At 48.0% G+C, this 25,451-nt stretch overlaps 1 protein-coding gene across 3 annotated transcripts in view; it reads left to right on the top strand.

The window, feature by feature from the left end:
• ITGAE (integrin subunit alpha E) overlaps positions 1-25,451 on the top strand; it is a 343,943-nt gene that overhangs the window by 258,013 nt on the left and 60,479 nt on the right. For all 3 annotated transcript variants that reach the window (XM_063955833.1, XM_063955834.1, XM_063955832.1), the window contains 3 exons: positions 1,772-1,849; positions 17,195-17,267; positions 17,351-17,458. In XM_063955833.1, coding sequence (XP_063811903.1) covers positions 1,772-1,849; positions 17,195-17,267; positions 17,351-17,458 — 259 coding nt within the window. The remainder of the gene's footprint in view (positions 1-1,771; positions 1,850-17,194; positions 17,268-17,350; positions 17,459-25,451) is intronic.

Genomic DNA, 25,451 nt, shown 5'->3' with positions numbered 1-25,451 from the left:
CATTATTAAAGTACAAATATGTGCCTATAATCTGCCCAGACCCCAGCATACGGTATATGAGTACAGGGGTGTATGTAGGTGTCTGAGCGCCCCTGGCAAAGTAAGGAACTGGCTCCCCCCACCTCCCCCACCCAGGGACACAGAGGGGGGAGTTACAGATAGGCTGAGGTCAGGGACACTGAGGGAGAATTACAGGAAGGGTGCGGGTAGGGACAATGAGGTGGAGGGCTTACAGGGAGGCTGAGGTCAGGGACACTGAGGGGCAATTACAGGAGTGTGCAGGCAGGGACACTGAGGGGGCAATTACAGAAGTGTGCGGGCAGGGACACTGAGGTGGAGGGTTTACAGGGAGGCTGAGGTCAGGGACACTGAGGGGCAATTACAGGGAGGGTGTGGGCAGGGACTCTGAGGGGGAATTACAGAAGTGTGCGGGCAGGGACACTGAGGGGCAATTACGGGGAGTGTACTGGCAGGGACACTGAGGTGGAATTACAGGAGGGTGTGGGCAGGGACAGTGAGGGGGGAGTCACAGGGAGGCTGAGGTCAGGGACACTAAGTGGGAATTACAGGGAGGGTTCAGGTATGGAAAATGAAAGGGAGGGGCTACAGGGAGGCTGAGGTCAAGGACACTGAGAGAGAATTACAGGGAGGGTGCAGGCGGGGACATTGAGGAGGAATTATGAGGAGGGTGCGGGCAGGGACACTGAGATGAAATTACGGGGAGAGTGCAGGCAGGGACACTGAGAGGGAATTACAGTTAAGGTGCGAGTAGGGCGCACTGAGAGTGAATTACAGGGAGGGTACGGGAAGGGATACTGAGGGGTAATTAAGGGAAGGGTGCGGGCAGGGACACACACTGAGAGGGAATTACAGGAGTGTATGGGCAGGGTCACTGAGGGGGCAGTTACAGGGATGGTGCGGATAGGGACACTGAGGGGGAATTTCAGGAGTGTATGGGCAGAGTCACTGAGGGGGCAGTTACAGGGATGGTGCAGGCAGGTACACTGAGGGGGAATTACAAGGAGGGTGCAGGCAGGGACACCGAGGGGATATATGCACACATACAGTTAAAAACCTCTCTCTAGGTGTGATGGCACTACATGTCCCAGCAAATCCAGTTGACGAGGTGTGCTGGGACTTGTAGTCTCAACACAGCTGGACAGGCAGTCACTGGTTTAGATACTTCTCCATACAGAGCTCTTTGTATCCTGTTATCCAGACTGCCAGGATAGACCATGCAGTGCAGCTACGGTACCGTAGAAAATGTACAGGTATGCTCAGGCTGCACTGCTGACTGGTGCTGATTGTAGTGGCTGGTGTTTGGTGACAGGCCACATGGGACCAATGAGAAGGGGAGCGGATGAGGAAGAGGAGGTGCCTCGCCCCTCCCCATACCTGGAAGTGCCCCGCTCCCCGGCTATTTTCACTGTCATTGTGACCATATCCACAGAGAGTGCCAGAGTGCAATACGCTTCTGAGAGTCCGGCAGTGGATGAGCACTGCTAAGGGATGTACTCGGTGAGAACTACTATATCATTCTACCCCCTGGCGTGGGTGGCACTGCCGGGTGGCGCCCCCCTCTTGGCCGGCGCCCCTTGCAAGTGCCATCCTGGCCAATAGGAAGATACACCCCTGTATGAGTATATATTTGGTGGGAAAAGACTATTATCCTGGTACAGTATGTTGGAATTATTTCATCTATGTACAGTTCCTTCTATCTGAGTCTTCACCAGACTCCATGTTACAGAATTTATCATTTGTCTAATTTCAGCTTTAACAACGTCTCTGCTCCACTGCTACAGAAAACCGTGCTCCCAGTCAGACATTCCTTCAGCGCTGTGCTCTCTGTGTAAGTCACCAGAATGTTTTGCAACTACAGTACTCGTCTAATTGTGTTTTTTTACCATTGAGTGCAGTGGCTGTAGGCATAGAGCTTATTAGCTGTAACATGACAGGAACTTGCTGCTTAGATGCTTACATGCCAAGCATGCCACTACTCTTAGCCTGAAAAAAGTTAAGAATGAACAGATTTCCATTGCATATAATAAGGGTAATGAAAGGCCTGCAAGCTATATGTAGGTGTGTTCTATGGTTCTACCTACACTAATTCTACAGTATAAAAATCATTGATGGCTTACCACTGGCATGCAGGCATTGTACATTGTGTACATACAGGTTTTCTTTTGGACAAGGAAAGCACACTATTGGGGCTATTCAAATGTTTGTGAGGTGGGGAATACTAATGGGCTATATTTTTAGCGTACGCCTTTGGCAGGCACTGTCCCTATTTAGAATATGGGGGGACGACACCAATTCTCTTTCTGGCACAGGGCACCAAAATGTCTAGTTACGGCTCTGTTTGTAACATCCTGCAGATGTTACAATGTTCATTTACAACCTGTGTAAGATAGCCATGACTCTATATCCGCATTATTATTAACTTCTGTTTGCAAAGGTGCCACAGACTGTATACAGCACCACACAGGGTTAACATATAAACTAAAGTAGTAACAGTGCATAAATACAGTGCACACAAAGGGCCGATTGTATTATAGTCTGAGTTGGCCGGAGGTGCGGGTTCCCGGCAGAACGCGGACGCATGGTTTTGCCTTGTACATGATTGCCGCTTTAAAAAAAAGGCTGAGTTCGACCAGGAACCCCTTTTGCTGCTTCCTTCTGAGAAGTACAACACATACTAACACTGGGAAAACTGCACCAGCTGTAACAGAGGACATTAAATCCAGGAGTCAGAGTTAAGACAAACAGTAACAGTAACCAGAATGAATCACACAGAAAGTAACCAGAAAGTGCAACTATAAAGGCTGGTAAGAGGATCAGGACACTGGGGGTCATTCCGAGTTGTTCGCTCGCTAGCTGCTTTTAGCAGCATTGCACACGCTAAGCCGCCGCCCTCTGAGAGTGAATCTTAGCTTAGCAAAATTGCGAACGAAAGATTCCCAAAATTGCGAATAGAAATTTCTTAGCAGTTTCTGAGTAGCTCGACACTTACTCTGCCACTGCGATCAGTTCAGTCAGTTTCGTTCCTGGTTTGACGCCACAAACACACCCAGCGTTCGCCCAGACACTCCCCCGTTTCTCCAGCCACTCCTGCGTTTTTCCCAGAAACGGGAGCGTTTTTTCACACACACCCATAAAACGGCCAGTTTCCGCCCAGAAACACCCACTTCCTGTCAATCAAACTCCGATCACCAGAACGAAGAAAAATCCTCGTAATGCCGTGAGTAAAATACCTAACTTTTGAGTAAAATAACTAAGCGCATGCGCTCTGCAAACATTGCGCATGCGCAGTAAGCGACTAATCGCAATATAGAGAAAATCGGCAACGAGCGAACAACTCGGAATGAGGGCCACAGTGTGGAGCAGCAGCAGCAGCCTGGCCATCAGCAGCATGCAGAGTATTGCCTGGCATTGCTGAGACAGACAGCTCCACAACAGCTGGGGAGCAGCAGGTTACTATAGACACAATACTGTCATTTTTTGGTCTATGGATGCAAACTAATGCTAAGACTTCTAGTTCCCCTGCAGGAGGTGAGCTGGAAAGTGCATACTGCCCAGTGTACCATAATCACCCCCTATGAGCACCGTCACCCGTTCCTCTCCACACGCCAGTGCCAGCACTTCAGCTCTCCCCCATTTTTACAGAGGTTTCCAGCCTTAATATTGTTTTCTGATCCTCCGGAAACACTGCACACTTAATGTACCGGATGAACAGCTCCATGTCCCATAGATTCTGCTGCAGCCTGGCTAGATGCTTATTGTAGTACTAGGCGTGACCTAGCTCCCTCTGGAAGAATCCGGGGGCCCTCGAGGAGCCATTCCACCAACCCTCCTCCATCCCTGCACAGCCTGCGCCCTGTGCTTGCTGCAAATTCCTGATCCTGGAAGCCGCACGGCATTAGGAATGGCCATCGACCATTGATTATTCATAATCATCGATGGTTTATGGCTGATGTCGAATGCTTTTGCCATCGATAGGAGAGAACCAGATGGTTTCCCTCCATCTATGGCACAGCATAAACTATTTTTTTTTTGCAAGTTGCCTGGACACGGAGCATAGCTCCACCCCCTACACCTGCAAAGCCCCACCCCTGGGCAGTGATTGTCCCGCAGGCAATTTGTTGAAAGAACAGGGATGGCCATCGATGGGTGAAACCATCTATGGTCTCCCATAGCATAAACAAAAGAGTTAGACCAGAAGATGTGCGCTAATCGGATAGATGAAATATGAAATGGTACTTCCCTTACACAACCTCTGTCGTGGGATATACCGTATAATTCGAACCACGTAGATCCATATGTGGGAAAGAAATATCGAATATAGTGTAGCATGTTCAAAATAATACAATTTTAATACAATACACTAACAATTGACAATAAAACCATTATGCATAAGTTGCTGCAAATATAAGGTGGTAGATGGGAAATTACCAGAGGATGGTAAAAAATGAGGCTTTAAATAATGCCTTTAAGTTCTGGTTGACTTGTGTACATTTCTAAAAACATCGATTATCTTGAAATCAAGTGAAGGTGGAGGTTTACCAGATTTGTAGGAAGTAATTGCGTTAAAGATGTTGCCCAGGGGAGATATCGGCTCCGGAACCTATTCTCCAAAATCCACAATACTCCGTCCGTCTGGTAAATCTTCCTTCAGCAGTGGTTGGTCTGTCATACAGTGCCGACGCGTTTCGGGATCTCTCCCTTCATCAAGGCTGCATCCTACACTTGATTTCAAGATAATCGATGTTTTTAGAAATGTACACAAGTCAACCAGAACTTAAAGGCATTATTTAAAGCCTCATTTTTTACCATCCTCTGGTAATTTCCCATCTACCACCTTATATTTGCAGCAACTTATGCATAATGGTTTTATTGTCAATTGTTAGTGTATTGTATTAAAATTGTATTTTCTCTATCGTCCTAGTGGATGCTGGGGTTCCTGAAAGGACCATGGGGAATAGCGGCTCCGCAGGAGACAGGGCACAAAAAGTAAAGCTTTTCCGATCAGGTGGTGTGCACTGGCTCCTCCCCCTATGACCCTCCTCCAGACTCCAGTTAGATTTTTGTGCCCGGCCGAGAAGGGTGCAATCTAGGTGGCTCTCCTAAAGAGCTGCTTAGAGAAAGTTTAGCTAGGTTTTTTATGTTACAGTGATTCCTGCTGGCAACAGGATCACTGCAGCGAGGGACTGAGGGGAGAAGGAGTCAACTCACCTGCGTGCAGGATGGATTGGCTTCTTGGCTACTGGACATCAAGCTCCAGAGGGACGATCACAGGTACAGCCTGGATGGTCACCGGAGCCGCGCCGCCGGCCCCCTTGCAGATGCTGAAGACAGAAGAGGTCCAGAATCGGCGGCTGAAGACTCCTGCAGTCTTCTAAAGGTAGCGCACAGCACTGCAGCTGTGCGCCATTTTCCTCTCAGCACACTTCACACGGCAGTCACTGAGGGTGCAGGGCGCTGGGAGGGGGGCGCCCTGGGAGGCAAAATGAGTACCTATAAAGGCTAAAAATACCTCACATATAGCCCTAGAGGCTATATGGAGATATTTAACCCCTGCCTGATTTCTCAAAATAGCGGGAGACGAGCCCGCCGGAAAAGGGGCGGGGCCTATCTCCTCAGCACACGGCGCCATTTCCTCTCACAGCTCCGCTGGTCAGGACGGCTCCCAGGTCTCTCCCCTGCACTGCACTACAGAAACAGGGTAAAACAGAGAGGGGGGGCAAATTTATGGCGATATTTTTATATAACAAAGCAGCTATAGGGGAGCACTTATTATAAGGCTATCCCTGATATATATATAGCGCTTTTGGTGTGTGCTGGCAAACTCTCCCTCTGTCTCCCCAAAGGGCTAGTGGGTCCTGTCTTCATTAGGAGCATTCCCTGTGTGTCTGCTGTGTGTCGGTACGTGTGTGTCGACATGTATGAGGACGATATTGGTGTGGAGGCGGAGCAATTGCCAAATATGGGGATGTCACCTCCTAGGGGGTCGACACCAGAATGGATGCCTTTATTTATGGAACTACGGGATAGTGTCAACACGCTAAAGCAGTCGTTTGACGACATGAGACGGCCGGACAATCAATTAGTGCCTGTCCAGGCGACTCAAACACCGTCAAGGGCTGTGAAACGCCCTTTGCCTCAGTCGGTCGACACAGACCCAGACACAGGCGATGACTCCAGTGGTGACGGTGACGAATCAACCGTATTTTCCAGTAGGGCCACACGTTATATGATTTTGGCAATGAAGGAGGCGTTACATTTAGCTGATACTACAGGTACCACTAAACAGGGTATTATGTGGGGTATGAAAAAACTACCTATAGTTTTTCCTGAATCAGAAGAACTAAATGACGTGTGTAATGAAGCGTGGGTTGCCCCTGATAAAAAGCTGATAATTTCAAAGAAATTATTGGCATTATACCCTTTCCCGCCAGAGGTTAGGGAGCGCTGGGAAACACCTCCTAGGGTGGACAAGGCGCTAACACGCTTATCTAAACAAGTGGCGTTACCCTCTCCTGAGACGGCCGCACTTAAAGATCCATCAGATAGGAGGATGGAAAATATCCAAAAAAGTATATACACACATGCAGGTGTTATACTACGACCAGCTGTAGCAACTGCCTGGATGGGCAGTGCGGGGGTAGTTTGGTCAGAATCCCTGATTGAAAATATTGATACCCTGGACAGGGACAATATTCTACTGTCGTTAGAACAAATAAAGGATGCATTTCTTTATATGCGTGATGCACAGAGGGATATATGCACACTGGCATCACGGGTAAGTGCTATGTCCATTTCGGCCAGAAGAGCTTTATGGACGCGACAGTGGACAGGCGATGCGGATTCAAAACGGCATATGGAAGTTTTGCCGTATAAGGGGGAGGAGTTATTTGGAGTCGGTCTATCAGATTTGGTGGCCACGGCTACAGCCGGGAAATCCACCTTTCTACCTCAAGTCACTCCCCAACAGAAAAAGGCACCGACTTTTCAACCGCAGCCCTTTCGTTCCTTTAAAAATAAGAGAGCAAAGGGCTATTCATATTTGCCACGAGGCAAAGGTCGAGGGAAGAGACAGCAACACGCAGCTCCTTCCCAGGATCAGAAGCCCTCCCCGGCTTCTACAAAAGCCTCAGCATGACGCTGGGGCTTCTCAAGCGGACTCGGGGACGGTGGGCGGTCGTCTCAAAAATTACAGCGCGCAGTGGGCTCACTCGCAAGTAGATCCCTGGATCCTGCAGATAATATCTCAGGGATACAGGTTGGAATTAGAGACAGATCCACCTCGCCGTTTCCTGAGGTCTGCTTTACCAACGTCCCCCTCCGAAAGGGAGACGGTGTTGGAAGCCATTCACAAGCTGTACTCTCAGCAGGTGATAGTCAAGGTACCTCTTCTGCAACAAGGGAAGGGGTATTATTCCACTCTTTTTGTGGTACCGAAGCCGGATGGCTCGGTAAGGCCTATTCTAAATCTGAAGTCCTTGAACCTGTACATAAAGAAGTTCAAGTTCAAAATGGAGTCACTCAGAGCAGTGATAGCGAACCTGGAAGAGGGGAACTTTATGGTATCCTTGGACATCAAGGATGCGTATCTCCACGTTCCAATTTACCCCTCACACCAGGGGTACCTCAGGTTCGTTGTACAAAACTGTCACTATCAGTTTCAGACGCTGCCGTTCGGATTGTCCACGGCACCTCGGATCTTTACAAAGGTAATGGCCGAGATGATGATTCTTCTTCGAAGAAAAGGCGTATTAATTATCCCATACTTGGACGATCTCCTAATAAGGGCGAGGTCCAGAGAACAGCTAGAGATGGGATTAGCACTGTCTCAAGAAGTGCTAAAACAGCACGGGTGGATTCTGAATATTCCAAAATCCCAGTTAATGCCGACAACTCGTCTGCTGTTCCTAGGGATGATTCTGGACACGGTTCAGAAAAAGGTTTTTCTCCCGGAGGAAAAAGCCAAGGAGTTATCCGAGCTTGTCAGGAACCTCCTAAAACCAGGAAAGGTGTCTGTACATCAATGCACAAGAGTCCTGGGAAAAATGGTGGCTTCTTACGAAGCGATTCCATTCGGCAGATTCCACGCAAGAATTTTCCAAAGGGATCTGTTGGACAAATGGTCAGGGTCGCATCTTCAGATGCACCTACGGATAACCCTGTCTCCAAGGACAAGGGTGTCTCTTCTGTGGTGGTTGCAGAGTGCTCATCTATTGGAGGGCCGCAGATTCGGCATACAGGATTGGATCCTGGTGACCACGGACGCCAGCCTGAGAGGCTGGGGAGCAGTCACACAAGGAAGAAACTTCCAGGGAGTATGGACGAGCCTGGAAACGTCTCTTCACATAAACATTCTGGAACTAAGAGCAATATACAATGCTCTAAACCAGGCAGAACCTCTGCTTCAGGGAAAACCGGTATTGATCCAGTCGGACAACATCACGGCAGTCGCCCATGTGAACAGACAGGGCGGCACAAGAAGCAGGAGGGCAAGGGCAGAAGCTGCAAGGATTCTTCGCTGGGCAGAGAATCATGTGATAGCACTGTCAGCAGTGTTCATCCCGGGAGTGGACAACTGGGAAGCAGACTTCCTCAGCAGACACGATCTTCACCCGGGAGAGTGGGGACTTCATCCAGAAGTCTTCCACATGCTGGTAACCCGTTGGGAAAGACCAATGGTGGACATGATGGCGTCTCGCCTCAACAAAAAACTGGACAGGTATTGCGCCAGGTCAAGAGATCCGCAGGCAATAGCTGTGGACGCGCTGGTAACGCCTTGGGTGTACCAGTCGGTGTATGTGTTTCCTCCTCTGCCTCTCATACCAAAAGTATTGAGAATTATACGGCAAAGAGGCGTAAGAACGATACTAGTGGTTCCGGATTGGCCAAGGAGGACTTGGTACCCGGAACTTCAAGAGATGATCACGGAAGATCCGTGGCCTCTACCTCTAAGGAGGGACTTGCTTCAGCAGGGTCCCTGTCTGTTTCAAGACTTACCGCGGCTGCGTTTGACGGCATGGCGGTTGAACGCCGGATCCTAAAGGAAAGAGGCATGCCGGAAGAAGTCATTCCTACTTTGATTAAAGCAAGGAAGGAAGTAACCGTGCAACATTATCACCGAATTTGGCGAAAATATGTTGCGTGGTGCGAAGATCGGAGTGCTCCGACGGAGGAATTTCAACTGGGTCGATTCCTACATTTCCTGCAATCAGGATTGTCAATGGGTCTCAAATTGGGATCTATTAAGGTTCAAATTTCGGCCCTGTCGATTTTCTTTCAAAAAGAATTGGCTTCAGTCCCTGAAGTCCAGACCTTTGTTAAGGGAGTGCTGCATATACAGCCTCCTGTGGTGCCTCCAGTGGCACCGTGGGATCTAAATGTGGTTTTGGACTTCCTAAAATCTCATTGGTTTGAACCACTAAAAAAGGTGGATTTGAAATATCTCACATGGAAAGTGACCATGCTTCTAGCCCTGGCTTCTGCCAGGAGAGTGTCAGAATTGGCAGCTTTATCTTACAAAAGCCCATATCTGATTTTCCATTCGGACAGGGCAGAACTGCGAACTCGTCCGCATTTTCTCCCTAAGGTGGTGTCAGCATTTCATCTGAACCAGCCTATTGTAGTGCCTGCGGCTACAAGTGACTTGGAGGACTCCAAGTTACTGGACGTTGTCAGAGCATTAAAAATATATATTGCAAGGACAGCTGGAGTCAGAAAATCTGACTCGTTGTTTATATTGTATGCACCCAACAAGATGGGTGCTCCTGCGTCTAAGCAGACGATTGCTCGTTGGATCTGTAGCACAATCCAACTTGCACATTCTGTGGCAGGCTTGCCACAGCCTAAATCTGTAAAGGCCCACTCCACAAGGAAGGTGGGCTCATCTTGGGCGGCTGCCCGAGGGGTCTCGGCATTACAACTTTGCCGAGCAGCTACGTGGTCAGGGGAGAACACGTTTGTAAAATTTTACAAATTTGATACTCTGGCTAAGGAGGACCTGGAGTTCTCTCATTCGGTGCTGCAGAGTCATCCGCACTCTCCCGCCCGTTTGGGAGCTTTGGTATAATCCCCATGGTCCTTTCAGGAACCCCAGCATCCACTAGGACGATAGAGAAAATAAGATTTTACTTACCGATAAATCTATTTCTCGGAGTCCGTAGTGGATGCTGGGCGCCCATCCCAAGTGCGGATTATCTGCATAAGTTGTACATAGTTATTGTTAACTAATTCGGGTTATTGTTAAAGGAAGCCATCTTTCAGAGGCTCCGCTGTTATCATACTGTTAACTGGGTTTAGATCACAAGTTGTACGGTGTGATTGGTGTGGCTGGTATGAGTCTTACCCGGGATTCAAAATCCTCCCTTATTGTGTACGCTCGTCCGGGCACAGTACCTAACTGGAGTCTGGAGGAGGGTCATAGGGGGAGGAGCCAGTGCACACCACCTGATCGGAAAAGCTTTACTTTTTGTGCCCTGTCTCCTGCGGAGCCGCTATTCCCCATGGTCCTTTCAGGAACCCCAGCATCCACTACGGACTCCGAGAAATAGATTTATCGGTAAGTAAAATCTTATTATTTTGAACATACTACACTATATTCGATATTTCTCTATCGTCCTAGTGGATGCTGGGGTTCCTGAAAGGACCATGGGGAATAGCGGCTCCGCAGGAGACAGGGCACAAAAGTAAAGCTTTCCGATCAGGTGGTGTGCACTGGCTCCTCCCCCTATGACCCTCCTCCAAGCCAGTTAGATTTTTGTGCCCGGCCGAGAAGGGTGCAATCTAGGTGGCTCTCCTAAAGAGCTGCTTAGAAAAGTTTAGCTTAGGTTTTTTATTTTACAGTGAGTCCTGCTGGCAACAGGATCACTGCAACGAGGGACTTAGGGGAGAAGAAGTGAACTCATCTGCGTGCAGGATGGATTGGCTTCTTGGCTACTGGACATCAGCTCCAGAGGGACGATCACAGGTACAGCCTGGATGGTCACCGGAGCCTTGCCGCCGGCCCCCTTGCAGATGCTGAAGTAAGAAGAGGTCCAGAATCGGCGGCAGAAGACTCCTCAGTCTTCTAAAGGTAGCGCACAGCACTGCAGCTGTGCGCCATTTTCCTCTCAGCACACTTCACACGGCAGTCACTGAGGGTGCAGGGCGCTGGGAGGGGGGCGCCCTGGGAGGCAAATTAATACCTATTTTGGCTAAAAATACCTCACATATAGCCTCCGGAGGCTATATGGAGATATTTAACCCCTGCCAGAATCCGTTAAGAGCGGGAGACGAGGCCGCCGAAAAAGGGGCGGGGCCTATCTCCTCAGCACACAGCGCCATTTTCCCTCACAGAAAGGCTGGAGGGAAGGCTCCCAGGCTCTCCCCTGCACTGCACTACAGAAACAGGGTTAAAACAGAGAGGGGGGGCACTAATTTGGCGTTAGAAATATATAAAAAAGATGCTATAAGGGAAAACACTTATATAAGGTTGTCCCTATATAATTATAGCGTTTTTGGTGTGTGCTGGCAAACTCTCCCTCTGTCTCTCCAAAGGGCTAGTGGGTCCTGTCCTCTATCAGAGCATTCCCTGTGTGTGTGCTGTGTGTCGGTACGTGTGTGTCGACATGTAGGAGGACGATGTTGGTGAGGAGGCGGAGCAATTGCCTGTAATGGTGATGTCACTCTCTAGGGAGTCGACACCGGAATGGATGGCTTATTTAGGGAATTACGTGATAATGTCAACACGCTGCAAGGTCGGTTGACGACATGAGACGGCCGACAAACAATTAGTGCCGGTCCAGACGTCTCAAAAACACCGTCAGGGGTTTTAAAACGCCCGTTTACTTTAGTCGGTCGACACAGACACAGACAGGGACACTGAATCCAGTGTCGACGGTGAATAAACAAACGTATTCCTTATTAGGGCCACACGTTAAAGGCAATGAAGGAGGTGTTACATATTTCTGATACTACAAGTACCACAAACGAGGGTATTATGTGGGATGTGAAAAATCTACCATAGTTTTTCCTGAATCAGATAAATTAAATAAAGTGTGTGATGATGCGTGGGTTCCCCCCGATAGAAAATTATGGGCGGTATACCCTTTCCCGCCAGAAGTTAGGGCGCGTTGGGAAACACCCCTTAGGGTGGATAAGGCGCTCACACGCTTATCAAAACAAGTGGCGGTACCGTCTATAGATAGGGCCGTCCTCAAGGACCAGCTGACAGGAGGCTGAAAAATATCATAAAAAGTATATACACACATACTGGTGTTATACTGCGACCAGCGATCGCCTCAGCCTGGATGTGCAGAGCTGGGGTGGCTTGGTCGGATTCCCTGACTAAAAATATTGATACCCTTGACAGGGACAGTATTTTATTGACTATAGAGCATTTAAAGGATGCATTTCTATATATGCGAGATGCACAGAGGGATATTTGCACTCTGGCATCAAGAGTAAATGCGATGTCCATAACTGCCAGAAGATGTTATGGACACGACAGTGGTCAGGTGATGCAGATTCCAAACGGCACAAAGGTGTATTGCCGTATAAAGGAAGAGGAGTTATTTGGGGTCGGTCCATCGGACCTGGTGGCCACGGCAACTGCTGGAAAATCCACCGTTTTTACCCTAAGTCACATCTCTGCAGAAAAAGACACCGTCTTTTCAGCCTCAGTCCTTTCGTCCCTATAAGATCATATCTGCCCAGGGATAGAGGAAAGGGAAGAAGACTGCAGCAGGCAGCCCATTCCCAGGAACAGAAGCGTTCCACCGCTTCTGACAAGTTCTCAGCATGGCGCTGAGACCGTACAGGACCCCTGGATCCTACAAGTAGTATCCCAGGGGTACAGATTGGAATGTCGAGACGTTTCCCCTTCGCAGGCTCCTGAAGTCTGCTTTACCAAGGTCTCCCTCCGACAAGGAGGCAGTATGGGAAAAAATTCACAAGCTGTATTCCCAGCAGGTGATAATAAAATTACCCCTCCTACTACAAGAAAAGGGGTATTATTCCACACTATATTGTGGTACTGAAGCCAGAAGGCTAGGTGAGACTTATTCTAAAAAATTTTTTGAACACTTACAAAGGTTCAAATCAAGATGGAGTCACTCAGAGCAGTGATAACGAACCAGGAAGAAGGGGACTATATAGTGTCCCGGGACATCAGGGATGCTTACCTCTATGTCCCAAATTTGCCCTTCTCACTAGGGGTACCTCAGGTTCGTGGTGCAGAACTGTCACTATCAGTTTCAGACGCTGCCGTTTGGATTGTCCACGGCACCCCGGGTCTTTACCAAGGTAATGGCCGAAATGATGATTCTTCTTCGGAGAAAAGGCGTCTTAATTATCCCTTACTTGGACGATCTCCTGATAAGGGCATAGTCCAGGGAACAGTTGGAGGTCGGAGTAGCACTATCTCGGATACTGCTACAACAGCACGGGTGGATTCTAAATATTCCAAAATCGCAGCTGATCCCGACGACACGTCTGCTGTGCCTAGGGATGATTCTGGACACAGTCCAGAAAAAGGTGTTTCTCCTGGAAGAGAAAGCCAGGGAGTTATCCGAGCTAGTCAGGAACCTCCTAAAAACAGTGCATCATTGCACAAGGGTCCTGGTAAAAATGGTGGCTTTCTACGAAGCAATTCCATTCGGCAGATTTCACGCAAGAACTTTTCAGTGGGATCTGCTGGACAAATGGTCCGGATCGCATCTTCAGATGCATCAGCGGATAACCCTATATCCAAGGACAAGGGTGTCTCTCCTGTGGTGGTTATAGAGTGCTCATCTTCTAGAGGGCCGCAGATTCGGCATTCAGGATTGGATGCTGGTGACCACGGAGCCCAGCCCGAGAGGCTGGGGAGCAGTCACACAAGGAAAAAATTTCCAGGGAGTGTGATCAAGTCTGGAGACTTTTCTCCACATAAATATACTGGAGCTAAGGGTAAATTTATAATGCTCTAAGCTTAGCAAGACCTCTGCTTCAAGGTCAGCCGGTATTGATCCAGTGGGAAAAACATCACGGCAGTCGCTCACGTAAACAGACAGGGCGACACAAGAAGCAGGAGGGCAATGGCAAAAACTGCAAGGACTTTTCGCTGGGCGGAAAATCATGTGATAGCACTGTCAGCAGTGTTTCATCCCGGGAATGGAAACTGGGAAGCAGACTTCCTCAGCAGGCACGACCTCCACCCGGGAGAGTGGAAACTTCATCGGGAAGTTTTTTCCACATGATTGTAAACCGTTGGGAAATACCAAAGGTGGACATGATGGCGTCCCGTCTGAACAAAAAACGGGACAGGTATTGCGCCAGGTCAAGAGACCCTCAGGCAATAGCTGTGGACGTTCTGGTAACACAGTGGGTGTACCAGTCGGTGTATGTGTTCCCTCCTCTGCTTCTCATACCTAAGGTGCTGAGAATTATAAGACGTAGAGGAGTAAGAACTATACTCATGGCTCCGGATTGGCCAAGAAGGACTTGGTACCCGGAACTTCAAGAGATGCTTATAGAGGTCTTATGGCCTCTGCCGCTAAGAAGGGACTTGCTTCAGCAAGTACCATGTCTGTTCCAAGACTTACCGCAGCTGCGTTTGTCGGCATGGCGGTGGAAAGCCGGATCCTAAGGGAAAAAGGCATTCCGGAAGAGGTCATTCCTACCCTGGTCAAAGCCAGAAAGGAGGTGACCGCACAACATTATCACCACATGTGGCGAAAATATGTTGCGTGGTGTGAGGCCAGGAAGGCCCCACAAAGAAATTTCAACTCGGTCGTTTCCTGCATTTCCTGCAAACAGGAGTGTCTATGGGCCTCAAATTGGGGTCCATTAAGGTTCAAATTTCGGCCCTGTCGATTTTCTTCCAGAAAGAATTGGCTTCAGTTCCTGAAGTCCAGAAGTTTGTCAAGGGAGTATTGCATATACAACCCCCTTTTGTGCCTCCAGTGGCACTGTGGGATCTCAACGTAGTTCTGGGATTCCTCAAATCACATTGGTTTAAAACCAGTCAAATCTGTGGATTTGAAGCATCTCACATGAAAAGTGACCATGCTCTTGGCCCTGGCCTGGACCAGGCAAGTGTCAAATTGGTGGTTTTTTCTCAAAAAAGCCCATATCTGTTTGTCCATTCGGACAGGGCAGAGCTGCGGACTCGTCCCCAGTTCTCTCCCTAAGGTGGTGTCAGTGTTTCACCTGAACCAGCTTATTGTGATGCCTTGCACCTACTAGGGACTTGGAGGACTCCAAGTTGCTAGATGTTGTCAGGGCCCTGAAAATATGTTCCAGGACGGCTGGAGTCAGGAAAACTGATTGGCTGTTATCCTGTATGCACCCAACAAACTGGGTGCTCTTGCTTCTAAGCAGACTATTGCTAGTTGGATGTGTAATACAATTCAGCTTGCACATTCTGTGGCAGGCCTGCCACAGCCAAAATATGTAAATGCCCATTCCACAAGGAAGGTGGGCTCATCTTGGGCGGCTGCCCGAGGGGTCTCGGCTTTACAACTTTGCCGAGCAGCTACTTGGTCAGGGGCAAACACGTTTGCTAAATTCTACAAATTTGATACCCTGGCTAAGGAGGACCTGGAGTTCTCTCATTCGGTGCTGCAGAGTCATCCGCACTCTCCCGCCCGTTTGGGAGCTTTGGTATAATCCCCATGGTCCTTTCAGGAACCCCAGCATCCACTAGGACGATAGAGAAAATAAGAATTTACTTACCGATAATTCTATTTCTCGGAGTCCGTAGTGGATGCTGGGCGCCCATCCCAAGTGCGGATTATCTGCAATACTTGTACATAGTTACAAAAATCGGGTTATTATTGTTGTGAGCCATCTTTTCAGAGGCTCCGCTGTTATCATACTGTTAACTGGGTTTAGATCACAAGTTGTACGGTGTGATTGGTGTGGCTGGTATGAGTCTTACCCGGGATTCAAAATTCCTCCCTTATTGTGTACGCTCGTCCGGGCACAGTACCTAACTGGCTTGGAGGAGGGTCATAGGGGGAGGAGCCAGTGCACACCACCTGATCGGAAAGCTTTACTTTTGTGCCCTGTCTCCTGCGGAGCCGCTATTCCCCATGGTCCTTTCAGGAACCCCAGCATCCACTACGGACTCCGAGAAATAGAATTATCGGTAAGTAAATTCTTATTTTCTTTCCCACATATGGATCTACGTGGTTCGAATTATACGGTATATCCCACGACAGAGGTTGTGTAAGGGAAGTACCATTTCATATTTCATCTATCCGATTAGCGCACATCTTCTGGTCTAACTCTTTTGTTTACGCTCCTATTTGGGTATTGGGGATACCTCTTTGACTAGTCGGTGTGCAGCTCGCATCGGTTGGCGCCACGACTCTTCTCTATCCTATACTATAATTCTCCCATAGCATAGTTGGTGACCATCGATGGCCACTCGCATTGTTACCATCGATGGCAACCATCAATGGTAAACACACCGATGGTCATTCCTACACGACAACAACAACAACTGCAACAGCACTCATGTCCCGGGATGTAGGAGGCAGGGAAGGGCAAAGCTTTATCAGCAGTAGTGCCCGGCGCTGAGGCAGACAGCTGCATCGGTGTGCATGTAAGTAATTGCAGCAGCGCACTAGTGCCTGGATTTTGGGGGAGCCTTGGGACCCGCTGGGCCCTAGCTGGACGCCTAGGTTGTCTATTGGTAAATCTGAGCCTAGCTCTAAGTCAAAAAAATTATGAAAATGTAGCCTATTGGCTACAACGGCTGATGCCATCTAAAGAGAATCTACCAGGTGTCAGTTCTGGATACCTCGGCTTTTTGCAGAGCTATTTTTTCAGTCCCAATGCAAAGTAAAATAGAGGATGGTATCCTTCTGTTAAATAGCCCTTATACTATATAATCCTCAGAAAACTACAATTTTCAGAGGAGTGACTGCATTTACTACTTTAATATAAACCCCTAATAGACACCAACTTAACAGCCCTGCTGTGATATATCTTAAATAGGCTGACCATACTAGCCCTTTAAACTGGGACACTCATGAATTACACAGGTTCTGTGGCTGGTTGACTTCAAGCCTGCATTTCACCTGGTTTTAATCAGCCACAGAACCTGTGTAATTCATGAGTGTCCCAGTTTAAAGGGATAGTATGGTCAGCCTATACTTAAACAGTCTGAATGCCAGTGTCACTATATGCTCAACCCTCTTTATTATTGTTTCAGCCAACAAAAAGCACTTTATGTAGAAATCCCACCAGAGCCAGCAATGTTTCAAGACATTCAATTTACCTTTAATGTAAGTATCTAAAGAGCTCTACAATGCATTGCTATATAAAGATATTATTTACATTAACTGTACTTATTCCATTCTGTCCACAGGTCAATGCGGAGAATACGTATGGTGCTGAGCTTAGTTTAGAGTTGCAGATCCCTCTTCAATGTGTACATGGTTCTATTTCACAATTAAAATCTATAGTCACAACTCAGGTGGGTCCCATGCCAGCTTAGTCTATTAACAAAATGACAGTATCCTGTTACACTTTATTATACAGTTTTAAATATTGTTTATCCAAATGCATGCAATACACTTCAACTAGAAATCAGTATCTGGGGAATAAATTGAGTACAAAATGCCCTTACTATATTTCTGACAATAAAAGCCATATTAAAAATGCAATAAATAGTAAATTACTTACAAGTGAGGAGACACACATTATAGCTTGATTGAAGATTGCTCATGTATTTCTGACCACATGACCCTTTGAGAAGGGGTTTACATTGCAAACTTTAGTCAAATCTGCAAATTCAAAGAAACAAATAACCAATAAATGGTAGGATACACAAATAATACTTCAAATGCAACAAATGTGTATTTGATTGCAAATCCTTAATGCTGGAAAACAATTTCCGGAAATGATGCTACTGCAGTAACTAATTTGACTCCCGTTAATGCTACATATTCAGGACCGTAACTAGGGGTGCACGAGCAATGATGCCGCATAGAGGGGGTAATTCAGACTGGATCGCCGCAGCGGCAGCGATCGCAGTCTGAATTACTGTGTGGAGTACGCACACGCAGCGGCCACACTGCGCGTGCGCACCCCGGGAGCCCAGTGAGATGCTATCAGCATCTCACTGGCTGTGATTGCCTCTGCCTGATTGACAGGTAGAGGCGGTCGCAGGGCGGGAGGGCGCATGCTAACGGCACTAGAACGCCGTTGGCAGGGCGCGGTTCAGACAACGGAGGCGTGTCCGGGCCGTTGGGGGGCAGGCCGCGGTGGCTGCGTGACATCACACGCAGCCGCTGTGACCTGGGACGCGGCCATTAGCTCCCTTCCAGCACCAGTAGCTGGACGCGGCCTGTAGCTCCCTCCCTCCCTGCCAGTAGCTCCCTCCCCAGCTGGCAGGGAGCTACTCGTCAGGTACAAAAGCATCACCGTTGTGCAACATTTTTGTACCTGTGCGGGTGGAGGGTGGCAGGTCCTGACATGCGAGGAGGACTAGCCCTGTGCTGGGCGTCCCCCCACATGTCAGAGTAAATGATTGTAGATGTGCTAAATTTAGCACATCTTCAATCAACTCTGAATTACCCCTGAGTGCAGGGTCCTGTGTCAGCACCATCGCTGCAACACAGCAGCTGCAGGGGCAAATGCAGGATTTCTATTAGAGTATTTACAAATGTTTGATTTTAAAGAGATGTAACAGTACTTCAGTCATATGCAGACCTAATGATCATGGTAAGCCACTTACCAGGTTTTCTCTCTGGTGCGATGATTCAGCGATAACCACACACACACCCTGCAGACATGTGGGGAAGGACGGTTTTAGGGCAACTTGAAACCTCCTGCATTTGCCTATCACCTGAATGTGACTTGAACAGCACCCAGCACATACCCTCCAACATGACCCGCCCCACTAGGTACAAAATGCTCTGTTTCTGGACTTCCCTCTCAATTTATTATTGCCATCACCTGTGAAGAAACAGCTTTCTTATCATTTAACTAGTTCAACACAGGTGATGGAAATCATAAATGAAGAGGGAAGCCCAGGAACAGAGCATTTTGTACCTAGTGGGGCGGGTCATGTTGGAGGGTCTACCAGCAGCCACTAGCACTACTGCAGAGACACACGCTTCATCGTTAGGAAGGTGCGGGCAGTGTTGTACTTACCGGAGCGGTGTCAGCAGTCCTACCTCCTAGGCATGGCATAATGATGTCATGTGTGTAGTGGGCAGGGCCAGCACAGGGTGGAGTGCCATCTTTTTATGGCACTAGATAGTTATTGAGTGAGTTAACACTCATAAAATTGTTTTGTTTAACATCTGAGGATCATAATTATCCATAGCTTACACTTTTCGTAAAAGATTTTAGCCCACCCTCATTTTTCCAGTTTTTATTGAAATTTAAGCAAATCAAGTACAGTGGAAAATCGCTAGAGGTTAAAAAAAAAAAGTTTAGGTTAGCAAAAACTGAAACGTAATGTAAATTTCAGAGTTATAAAAAAAATCATTTTACAGTAATTTAATGGGATAAGAACTTACAGCTATTCTGCAATGCTTTTAATAGCAAAAAAAAAAAATCCCCATTGTCCTTTTAAATTTAGTGCTTAAACACACTGGGAAACTCCTGAGACACTGTCAAACATAGAGGAATAAGCATGTGACTGACACCCTGAACCAAAAGGACTGCCACAGATTTGCAAAGCTATACTAGTTGATCAAGGGTTCATCCTAGAGCAGGTCTGGCCAACCTGTGGCTCTCCAGCTGTTGTAAAACTACAGGTCCCATCATGCTTTGCCACAGTTTTGCTATGAGGGAATGCTAAACCTGTGGCAGGGCATGCTGGGATGTGTAGTTTCACAACATCTGGAGAGCCACAGGTTGGCCAGGCCTGTCCTAGAGCAAGATAATGACCCAAAACATACCTCCAGGGTACTTCAGAAGTGCCTTATGGGGGGGTACTCACGGAGCGATCGCTGCTTAAAATCTAAGCAATCTGACTAGATTTTAAGCATGATCGCTCCGTGTGTACCCCCCACAGCGATAGCGATGTGCAGCCCCGCGCATCGCTATCGCTGGTGCTAGACTGGCTTGCATGCAGGCCAATCTAGCAGGTCGCTCATTTCACCTGCTGGGTGAACTGAGCGCCGCCGCCCCCCCGCACGCTCAGCACACATTGCGCTGTGCTGAGCGGTGGGAGAGATGTGTGCTGAGCGGTTCGCTCAGCACACATCTCTCCCACATCGGCCCGTGAATACGGGCCTTTAGAAGAAAAGACTAGGACTGCAGGCTTCAAATCATGGAATGGCTAACACAGTGTACAGACTTATACCCCAGTGAGCTGGTTTGGGATAAACTGCACAAAAGGTTGAAATCAAATCAACCTACTAGTGCAACACATTTGTGGGAACTTCTGCAACAAAGAACTTCCCAATTTCCCAAATAATATTTGGCTTCCATTGTAGAAATGATGCCACAAGTGTGTTGGACTTTAATACTAGGTATCTGCAAAACGTGGACACTTATGAGTCAAAAATGTAGATGCTTCTATGATTTCTTTTTTTTATCTCCAGTTGTTTATTTGTCGCAAACTTTATTTTCTTAGAGAGTGTAAACAGGTGTTTTAAAACGTTTGACCAGTAGTGTATGGGAGTAGGGAGTGTTGGTCATGATTTAATTCCTGCGGCCACCCAGATAGGCCACAGCTAGTACTCGTATCTTTATCTTAGCAACTGGGTTTTAATGAAGTGTATTATTGAGCTAAAGATACTGTTCCACATACCAGTGGGCACAGGAGTTCAAAAAGGTCCTTACAATGTGATTAGTAAAATACCCTGATATTGTCTTCCAAACAAGTCTTTTAGACACCTGAGATAGTATCACAACCTGTTTTAAAACCAAAAACTATTTTAAAATGAACATTAATAAATGAAAATGGTCTTATTTATTTAATAACTAATGTTACTCACAACTAAAAATTCTAAGTAATACCCCGTCTAAAAAGTTTACTTTCCTGAGTCCAGCTTTCATGAGGTTAAGTGTTTTCATGAAATAGTTCTCAGCTGTCTATTGCTGTAATTAGAAATTTGGGATGTGGAACAACCTCTTGATATTCTACTTAATAATGAATTTGGGTGAAATTATCCTTTATACATGTGCATTGTCCTCTTTTACAAACTTTTCATAATATGAATTCCAGCACCTATTTGTTTGGAATGCCTCCCATTTTACCTTCTCTGTCTGTGCTGTGGTACCCCTTATGAAACTGGGTCTTCACAAAGGAGGATACAATGGGGGTAATTCCAAGTTGATCGCAGCAGGAATTTTGTTAGCAGTTGGGCAAAACCATGTGACCTGCAGGGGGGGCAGATATAACATGTGCAGAGAGAGTTAGATTTGGGTGTGGTGTGTTCAATCTGCAATCTATATTGCAGTGTAAAAATAAAGCAGCCAGTATTTACCCTGCACAGAAACAAAATAACCCACCCAAATCTAACTCTCTCTACACATGTTATATCTGCCTCCCCTGCAGTTCACATGGTTTTGCCCAACTGCTAACAAAATTCCTGCTGCGATCAACTTGGAATTACCCCCAATATGCTAAGTTGGATACAGCAAAACAGTACTTCAGACATGTCACATGCCAAAAAGATAAGAGACATAAGTATGCTCATTTTATGCTTAGGTAAGGGAACTCTAATCCACCCCGTCCCTCCCTGCAGCCCAGTGGTGCAAGTAGAAAAAATGTCTTACGGGTACTGTGTATGCATGCCAAAGGCGCGCGCGCCAAAAATGGGTGTGGCCAAATGGCACATGGGGCGTGGCCAATGAAAATGGGGGCGTGATACACATATGGGGGGAGGGGCAGATACACATATGACCCCAACAGTGCCAGATATATATTGCCCCACAGTGCCAGATATACATTGCCCCACAGTGCCAGATATACATTGCCTCACTGTGCCAGATACACAAATGCCCCCAGAGTGCCAGATACACATTGCCTCACAGTGCCAGATACACATTGCCCCCCCCCCAGTGCCAGATACAGAAATGCACCCAGTGCCAGATATACATGTCCCCCCAGTGCCAGATACACATGTCCTCCCAGTGCCAGATATGCCCCCAGTGCCAGATACACATGTCCCCCCAGTGCCAGATACACATGTCCCCCCAGTGCCAGATACACATGTCCTCCCAGTGCCAGATATGCTCCCAGTGCCAGATACACATGTCCCCCCAGTGCCAGGTATACATCCCCCCCCCTGCTGCTCACCGCTGCTGCTGCCGCTGCTGTCGTGTGTGTGTGTGTGTGTGTGTGTGTGTGTGAGGGGAGGAGAGCGCAGCCTGCGCCTCTCCTTCCCCTCAGTGTCCGGCGGGTGTCTTAGTTCAATTCAGCACCGATCTGTGAGCCAATCAAAGCTTGCGGTCCGACAGCCTTGGCTGCCGGTCCGCAAGCTCTGATTGGCTCACGGGCGGCGCTGAATTAAACAAAGACACTGAGGGGCAGGAGAGGCGCAGGCTGCGCTCTCCTCCCCTCACATCAACGGCGGTGCGGCGGTGAGCGACGGGAAGCGGCAGTGAGCAGCAGAGGGAGGGAGGGAGGGACGGGGAGCGGCGGCCCATCAGTGTGGGTACAGCATACCCACGGCTAAATTCTTAAGGGTACGCCGTACCCACACACTTGCACCACTGCTGCAGCCTAAACCGAACCCTCCCTTCCCGCAGCCTAACTCTAATCACCCCTCCCTGCAGCCCAACCCTAACTCTCCCTTCCCGCAGCCTAAACCTAAGCCTCCCTCCCGCAGCCTAACCATAATTGTCCCCTCTCGAACTACATCCCAGCATATATACTGTGTGTGAAAATATATATATATATATATATAAAGATACACAGTATCTATAGTGGGGCAAAAAAGTATTTGGACAGTCGCCGATTGTGCAAGTTGACCCACTTAAAAAGATGAGAGAGGTCTGTAATTTCCATCATAGGTACACTTCAACTGTGAGAGACAGAATCTGGAAAAAAAACTAGGAAATCACATTGTATGATTTTTAAGCAATTTATTTGTATATTCTTGCAGAAAATAAATATTTGGACAATCAAAAAGTTTGACTCAATACTTTGTAATATAATCTCGGTTGGCAATTACAGAGGTCAAACGTTTCCTGTAGTTCTTGACCAGGTTTGCAAACACTGTAGCAGGTATTTTGGCCCAATCTTCCATGCAGATCTTCTCTAGATCTGTCATGTTTTGGGGCTGTCGCCGGGCAACATGGACTTTCAACTCCCTCCACAGATGTTCTATTGGGTTGAGGTCTGGAGCCTCGCTAGGCCACTCCAGGACCTTGAAATGCTTCTTACAGAGCCACTCTTTAGTTGCCCGGGCGGTGTGTTTGGGGTCATTGTCACGCTGGAAGACCCAGCCATGTTCCATCTTCAATACTCTTACTGAGGGAAGGAGGTTTTTGGCCAAAATCTCATGATACATGGCCCCATTCATCCTCTCCTTAATAAGGATCAGTAGTCCTGTCCTTTTGCAGAAAAGCAGCCCCAAAGCATGATGTTTCCACCCCCACGCTTCACAGTGGGTATGGTGTTCTTGGGATGCCATTCATCATTCTGTTATGATCCTGATGCTCAGGACAGGGGAGATCTTATGTAGTGAGTCCTGAGCACCAAGACGGAATGCTGGGATTGGGAAATGGGAAGGAAATAGTCCCTAGCACCCTACCTCCGTTGTCTTACCCGTGTTATCAATTCACGCCTGAACGACTATGGTTTCTTGGGCCCACGGCAGCCGCGTTTGAAGGGCGGATTAGGTCTGCCCAACTCCGATGCCCCCTCAGGTCTTAAAGAGAGACAAGGCGTGAACTGAGACAGGGTAATAACAAGGGGACCTCTAACTGAAACAACCACGCTAGGGGCTATAAACTACCTAAAAACTAAACGTATGTGCGGCACGCCGCCAAAGGAAAAGAACTACAAAGAAACCACTGTCCACTCCCCTACACAGCACCGCCGAGTTCCGGGGAGGACAGTGAAAGCGGAAACCTCCGCAAATACACCAATTCACAGTAAAGTAAACACTAAACAGCATAGGCCGCAACACGCGGCAGAAGCCGCTACTCACGAAACCGGGCGAGAACCCCAGATGACAAACAGGTTCGCAAGGACTAGAAGGATTCCCAGGACCGGCTTCGGACCTCCAAAGTACCATAGGGCAGGGAGCAAGATCCACCAAACACGGCTGACAGGAACAGAGTTCTGCAAGGCAGGAACAGCATACAAGAAGCTATCACCGGCGGGGCTGCAGTGTGCTGGCTCACATAAAAAGGCCCTGCTGGCCAATAACAGGAGGGCCAGCAGGACCAGCCCCCAGACCCTAATTACTAGTTGCCGTGCAGCTGCCCTGCTGCACGAGCAACCTAATTAACTATTCTTAGCAACGGGGAACGCGGTCCACCTGTGGCGTCCCCGTTGCATGCACCCGGCGGCCCTGCACGCACGGCATCCTGCGTTGCCAGGGACCCGGCGGCTATCGTGCGCACGGCGTCCTGGCGTTGCTAGGCGCCGTGCGGGGGACAGGGAAGGAGAGAGGTGCGGTGGCCGTGACCGCTGCTCAGTCAGGGCACGGCCGAAGACCGCCGCGCCTAACAGTACCCCCCCCTTGAGGAGGGGTTAAAGAACCTCTAGAGCCAGGTTTCTGAGGAAACTCCTGAAAGAAAATCCTCTTCAGCTTGGGAGCATGTAAATCTTTATCCAACACCCAAGATCTTTCTTCAGGGCCATAACCTTTCCAGTGGACCAAAAAATAGAGCCGACCCCGAGAAAGCTTAGAATCTAAAACCTTCTCCACCAAGAACTCTTGTTGCCCCTGAACATCTACCGGAGATCTACCCTGGGAAGAAAAAAAAAAGGAGAAAATAGGGAGGGTCTACAAGTTTGGCGCACAGCAGCCCGTCCACTGACAAAATACCTATGTAAAAATCACCGATTTTACCAAAACAATATATAGAAGAAGCAAGTGTTGGTATTTATCTGTGTCCAGGGCGCATAAAAAAAGAAAAAGGTAATGAAACTTAACACATCCCTTGTCAAATGGGTATATGCATGGTGAAAAAGTACAGCAGGAAAAACACTTTAAAACATATTTTCTTCTCCATTAAAAAACGGAGCTTGGAATTCTGGGTAATGTAGTTTCCATAGTGAACTACTACATGACCATATATGGTGTTTCCCCCATGTGGTGTGAGATTCAGGCACGCTTAATTACGTGAACCTAACCTGAGGGGATTGGAGAAAAAAACTAGCAATAAAGATACCTTTACGGGAACCCACTTACTTGTTTCTGTGTGAGTGGGGTACGCCCTTAAAAACTTTCATTGTGTGGAATTCTCGATTCTAGCTGTTGTAAACGGTGCTACACATTTCTTTTCTCTCTTATTTCTCTCCATTTTGACATGAACTGGGAGCCATT

This window comes from Pseudophryne corroboree, chromosome 2, assembly GCF_028390025.1.
Source record: "Pseudophryne corroboree isolate aPseCor3 chromosome 2, aPseCor3.hap2, whole genome shotgun sequence".
NCBI classification, from domain to species: Eukaryota; Metazoa; Chordata; class Amphibia; order Anura; family Myobatrachidae; genus Pseudophryne; species Pseudophryne corroboree.
Note: the sequence above shows the minus strand (reverse complement) of the source record. Positions and strands in the feature narration are given on the sequence as shown.